This window comes from Echinops telfairi, unplaced genomic scaffold (assembly GCF_000313985.2).
Source record: "Echinops telfairi isolate 266 unplaced genomic scaffold, ASM31398v2 ScPeMD7_18;HRSCAF=68, whole genome shotgun sequence".
Classification (NCBI taxonomy): Eukaryota; Metazoa; Chordata; class Mammalia; order Afrosoricida; family Tenrecidae; genus Echinops; species Echinops telfairi.
Genome location: NW_022103915.1, coordinates 76,193,395 through 76,199,798, shown reverse-complemented (window position 1 = coordinate 76,199,798; position 6,404 = coordinate 76,193,395). Strand labels below are relative to the sequence as shown.

The 6,404-nt window shown below is 37.4% G+C and overlaps 1 protein-coding gene across 1 annotated transcript in view; it reads left to right on the top strand.

Moving 5' to 3' along the window:
• The window catches only part of SCFD1 (sec1 family domain containing 1), a 106,862-nt gene extending 101,190 nt beyond the window's left edge, over positions 1-5,672 (top strand). The window contains exons 21-24 of the mRNA XM_045287652.1: positions 1,278-1,311; positions 2,332-2,397; positions 3,948-4,016; positions 5,475-5,672. Coding sequence (XP_045143587.1) covers positions 1,278-1,311; positions 2,332-2,397; positions 3,948-4,016; positions 5,475-5,498 — 193 coding nt within the window. The 3' untranslated portion in view covers positions 5,499-5,672. The remainder of the gene's footprint in view (positions 1-1,277; positions 1,312-2,331; positions 2,398-3,947; positions 4,017-5,474) is intronic.
• The last annotated feature ends 732 nt before the right edge of the window (positions 5,673-6,404 follow it).

Here is a 6,404-nt window from a genome sequence, read left to right as displayed (position 1 = left end):
ATCTTCAAGCCTTTAAGACCCCAGACACTACCAACTTTCTTCACATTTGCTTATGCACCCATTTTGTTTTCAGCAAGTATGTAGGGAAGGTAAGCATCACAGAACACCAGGTTATTAGAACAAAGTGTTCTTGTGTTGAGGGAGTACTTGAATAGAGAGAGGCCCAATGTCGGTCAGCTACCTTAATACTTAACATATAAAGAAATGTATATGGGACTATTTCCCTAATGCTATAAATGTCCTTTGCCTCCTGGTTCCTTCCTTTTACTTTCCTCTTGTCCCAAACCCCACCAAGCATTCTGTGCCCTCCTTGCCATCAATTTTAGATCACTTGTTGCAGGTGGGAGGAAATAAAGAGGAGCTGATACCAGGGCTCAAATAGAAAGAAAATGTTTTGAAAAGGTTGATAGCACCATATGTACAAATGTGCTTGCCACAGTGGGATGTATAGATTGTTATAAAAGCTCTAAGATCCCCCAATACAATGATTAGAAAAACAATCAAAAAATTCTGGAATTTGAACCACTCTAGAATGTAATAAACACTGGTAAGGTGTTTCTGTCATCTGGGCATGCTAAAGCCCTTGCTATGAAATATTCCCATAGAAACGCGGGGGAAACGGAAATAACCGACCTCAATTATTCATAGGGTATTTACATAGTTCTAATAGCTCTCTTTCCATTATAAGTCATTCTGTTGCCTATTTTAGCACTCAAAATAAATGCCTGATTTGCACAGCGTTTATAATACAGTAACTAACATATTTATTCTATAGAATGATATCTATGAAAAAACAAACCCATGGTCATGGAATTGATTCCAGCTCCTAGCAACCCCACAGGACCAAACAGAACTGCCCTGTGTGTTTCCGAGACTGTAACTACTTATGGGAATAAAGAGCCTCATCTTTCTCCAGACTACATAAAAACTAGAGCAAGTTCTCTCTTCCCATTATCCCTTCCTTCTTAAATTCCTAACTCACCTATATCAAGAATTCTACTTATAATGGGCACTGCTATTCAGTCTATCCATCTGTCTTCTCTCCTAGAGTTTTCTTTCACAGTCAGTGGGTTAGCACTCCCTTCCTTTGAGATACTAGGCTATCCAATGCTTGCTGCTTATCCCTCTGCATCCAGTTCACTACCTTGCTCAGAAAAACAAAAGGACCCACCTTCCTAAGAAGATGGAGGCCGAATTGTAAATGCATTCTCAATACCTATTTATCCAATAAGAAAAGCTACCTGTGATGTTTTCAGAGCACTTCTTCTTTGTTACAGCTCAGTGCCAAGGAACAAAAATCCATTCCAAGAGGTAAGTGCCTTTAGAAAATTCTGTCCCTGCAAAGGAAAGAAGAAGAGGTGACTACAAAATGTTGAGGAATGACTTTAAGTCCAATCCTACATATCTAAAATTCTTTCTAAATCAGGAAAATAGAGTTGCTAAGAAGTATTTTTTATAAACAATTGTTTAACAACACAAGAATGAATTTAGACTCCATCCTACACCATATATAAGGGGGTTTCTAAAAGTTGGTAGAAAAACTGGAAATGAAAGATAATGGAATGTTCCTACAAACTCTTTGAAGGCCCCCTCAAACACGTCTAAGAGCTAAACTTCCATGCATCAAAAGACAACCACCTATAGGAGAAAATATTTGAGTAGGCATTTCTCTAAGGAAGATAGGCCAATCAAAATGATGATACACAAGCTAACAAGTGTTGAAATTGCCCTAGTCCAGCGCTTGTGGGAATATAAAAAGGGTGTAGCTGATTTGGAAAATAGTCTGCCAGTAAACTGTTACCGTATGAGCCACCAATTCTGTGGATGTCCACACAAACTCTTAATTGTGAATTTTTATAGCAGTATTGGTCATAATAGCCAAAAGATCCGGAACAAGTGTCCATCATCCAACATAAACAAACAAATGTGGTATCCATATAATACGATTTATATATATGAAGCTTCTTTGTAAAATTGGATTCCAAACATTTAAATGCACAGAAAAATTCTTAGTAAGGTTAACATACTGAAAACTTTGTAAATGTTAGTTTTTCAATTTTTCCTACCCTCTGGAGAAAGTCCTGTGGATTTATTTGATGTTACTTAATTGCTCTTTACCACTGACTGACTAGGCATTAAAAATTTATGTACTTCTCTTAGAAAACAATTTCTTAATTGAAATTGCACCAGGGACCTCTTACCCTCTAGTATTTTATTACTTCAAATGTGGAACAGACTTCAAGACAAAAAAATCATGGTGCTGGAAAGTTAAATCACTGTTTTAATTTATTTGATTCAACTTACTGTTTTCCTCCCTGTTTGCATTTCTAGGCAATCGTTTTTGTGGTGGGCGGAGGCAACTACATTGAATATCAAAATCTTGTTGACTACATAAAGGTATACTCTGGGCTTTTTATTCTTCTGTAGTAGGATAGTGTTACCAGTGTTGTCGCTGGTGGTCCTCTTGATCTGTAAACATGACCAGCTCTTTTCAAAGAGGCTGAAGTGCCCGTATGTTGTTTTCCTGCTCTAAGCACATTCTTACTGCAAACCAGCAATATAGCTGTAGCAAACTTGAAATAGCTTTCCCCCAGCTCCACCACCACAACCCACCCCCCGAAAATGGGAACATTTGAGATAGCAAAGTAACATGGAGTAGTAGTTAACATTGATGGGAGTGTTGGACAACTAAGTCAACTGACAGTGAAAGAGGAGGCTTCACTTGAAAAGGGAAAATGCCATTTAAGGAAGAGAATGACCCTTTAAAATATGTTTTGTCTTTTGCATTAATGAACAGTACATGTGTCGTTCAAGATTTGAAATATTAAAAATTTTAATTTATTAATGGTATACCTTAAGTGGAAGGGCAGTCTCCTATTACATAATTGCTGGTATAAATACCACCGAGTTACGCTTAAAATACTCAAGGTAGATGAACTGCAGCAAGCACAAAGAGATACTTTGAAATAGTAAATGATGTGGAAGAAGGTAGTATACTCACATAAAGGGTTAATACAGGTAGAGAAACCTTGGTATGCAGGAGCAATTTGTACTAATCATGAACCCAGTTGTGACCAGAAGAAGAATAAAAGACAAAAACTTAGCATACTGCCAGTCTACCCCACCCCCCCAAAAAGAACTGCTCCTGGAATAACTAGACTCCCGAGACGACTGTATCTTGCATTGAGTTTGGGATCATAGGGCTGTACCTGAAAATCTTAAATTCCTGTGATGTTCCCAGTGCGTGTTTCCCTGTACGGTACTTGATGTGAAGGCATCAATACTGCTGTCTCACTGCTTGGGATGTCAGAGAAGGACAGCTAGGGGTATAGCCAGTGCCCCCCACCCCGCGCACACACACAGAACTATCCTTCTCATACTAAAAGCCATCTTCCTAACTTAATTATAGAATATTTTTGTATTATAAAAAATCTTACAAACAGTCCATAAGGACTTGACAATATTCTGTCAGTCAGGAACAAGATGGAATGGACTATTTTGTTAACACTGGGCTGAACACGTGAGACCAAATGACAATCTGTGCTACTGGCACTATATCATACTTTCAACAAAACTAAATTCTACAAAATGTTTTCTTCACATTGTAAATGTGGTGATCAATAGATTAATTATATTTTCACTGTGCCTAAAAGGCTTGTGGGAAAAGTCTACTCATAGTCTTCCATTTTTCCATGATCCTTTTAAAGTCCCTTTGTATTCTGATTGGGGAATAAAAGTAATGCTCATGTCACCACATGACTTTGTTGCATACAATTTTCGGGTAAACATGTATACACTGAAATCCAGTCAGTAGTCCACCACCAAGGAAAAACCACCATTGAGATTATACAACACAGGCAGCTTTTTTTTTTTTTTTTAGTTCTCCTTTGGGAACATGGAAAAATGTTAACCTAATTACATCTGAGTCCTGTCTCTGATTTTTACAGGGAAAACCAGGCAAGCACATTTTATATGGCTGCAGTGAGCTTTTTAATGCTACACAGTTCATAAAACAGGTAAAGTTTACATTTTAGTTTGTTTCTATTAAGGTGCTTGTTGTTGATTCAGTTTGCTTGATATTTTTAACTTAAAAGTAACATCTTTTCCCCATTATCCTATGTCTTTAGGAAAAGGCAAACACAAAATAACTTTACTCCATTTGGTGATATTCATTTCAGCATTTCCTTATATACTGTCACCTATATGCCTTTGCAAATACATCACAAGTTGAGGCTGAGAAATTCAGTAACTCCCTTAGGACAGCAATTGGTCTGTTGGCACCTTTAAGTTTTGACTGAATGGGATGACCAGTAATGTCCACTCTCCTTTACTGCCATAAAAATCTTAACTGCAGCCTATACTCCTTTTTAGACACCTGTTTGTGGAATTGGTTTCCCCCCAAGGTTCTTGTATTTCTGACCTTGTAGTAAAAGGAATGCTGAATACTTTGCTAATACTGTTCTTATTAAAAATCATTTTCCCCCAACATTTATTCAAGCATACATGAGAATTGAAAAACTACAGTCAGCAATAAAATTTAACTATATACTTTTCACTTGAGTTAAGATTTGAAATGGAAGCCAAAGACCAATGACTTTTCATCTGAATACCATATATCCTAGAACCATTCATTACAAAGACTTCCTCCCCGCTGGATGGCTTTGGTGACCTAGAGAACCAAATTATGTTCCATTGATTTGCTAGTGCCACTGTACCAATCAGGAAAGTGTAAGTTCTTCAACTTTTGGCTATTCCAGGTGAACACTGCTTATACAACTTTGTGTGGTGGAAATATACTGGTCAGTGTACTGTACACGAAGGACAGTAGCTACTAACCACATAGGGGTTGTGGGCATTTGAGACTAAGTCCTTCACACTTGCATAGAAATTTAGCATTATCTCACCAGGGGGGTTGGGGTAAAAACCAGCAAGATTATTGTTCAGATTTCATGAAATCTAAGCATGAAGGTACATGGAAACTACCATTACCTTTTAATTCCGTGTTTTCTGCATACAGCCTATTTTGCAAGCAGCGGCCACAGGAGCAAACAAAAGGCAAACCAGGCAGGCTTACCACCTGTTATTAAAAAATTGAGTTCTCTATACTCAGGATTCTTAGCCTGTAATTCATCCCCTTCCGGAAGCAAGAATTGGGGCTCAGTGACCTGGTTCTATTGCTGGGCACAATAAAACCCTTTGTCCAGGGTTTTTGTGTACAACTACAGTAAATAAACCACTACGTTAATTTTTTACTTAAATATAGTATCTTGCTAGAAAGTCACGATTCCAATTTTGTCATTATCTGTAAGTAAAGGTTCTAACATCATTCCTAAATTCTTTGCTAAATGACAGTGACAGTATCTATTAAATATTGGAATTAGTGGTGATCACAAAATTTCTTTTGCTACCATGATGAAAGCTGATTTTTTTAAAAATTGTATGAATAACTTACAAGGATTTTTGTTTTGTTTTAGTTGTCCCAACTTGGACAGAAATAACCTGGAAAAACTTCATGGAACTTGGATTACAGTTTTAAAAAGAAGAGCCAGATCTTTCTTTCCTTCTCTATAACAGTGAACAGTTATTTCATAATTTTTAATAATTCTATACTTATTATAATGTATACTGATTAAAAGAATAAAGCATTTCAGAAATAAATTTTTTAAGGTACATTTTCTCTCCTGTTATGTTTGGTTCACAAGTAGTCCACTTGCTCTCAGAACTTTGAGATGCCACTTTACTGTCTCTTCTGTCACACCTAACTAGAACAGAAACGTCCTCTATACAGTGGCGATAGTCAAACATGTAGCAAGATCTGGCTGAACAAAAAGTTCTTAAGAAAATGTTGATCTGCTCATTCTTTTTTCCTCTGAATAGGCCTTATCAAGAGGCATCTGTAACGTTACAACACAGTGTCAGGGTTCACAACCCCTCCTATGCCATTGCTCTCCTACCAAATCCAAGGTCAAGAAAAACCCATTAGCAAGTACTCTGCTCACCTTAGTTCCTGGGCCAAAATTTAAAATATATGCAAATGATATAGACCCGTCTATCCCGCAGTTAGAAAAGCCTAAAAGGAACACAATCCTAAAACAAAACTCCCACCTTCACCTACATACGAGTTGGTAATCTGGGGTTGAAGTCCAGGTTTTCTTTAAAATTTAATTCATTTCAATAGAAACAAAACGTATAACTCGGGTACTAACATTTCATTTAAAAAATGCATTGCCAATCCATTCTGACTCCTGACTGGCAGGCAGGCCCAAGTGCGTCAGTAGAACAGTGCCCCACAAAGGTTTCAGTGATGGGTTTCATGAAAGCAGTTTGCCAGGCCTTTCTTCTGAGGCAACACTGGGCCACTTGTATCATTCAGTGAATCCAGAGTACCACTCATGAAAAGATAG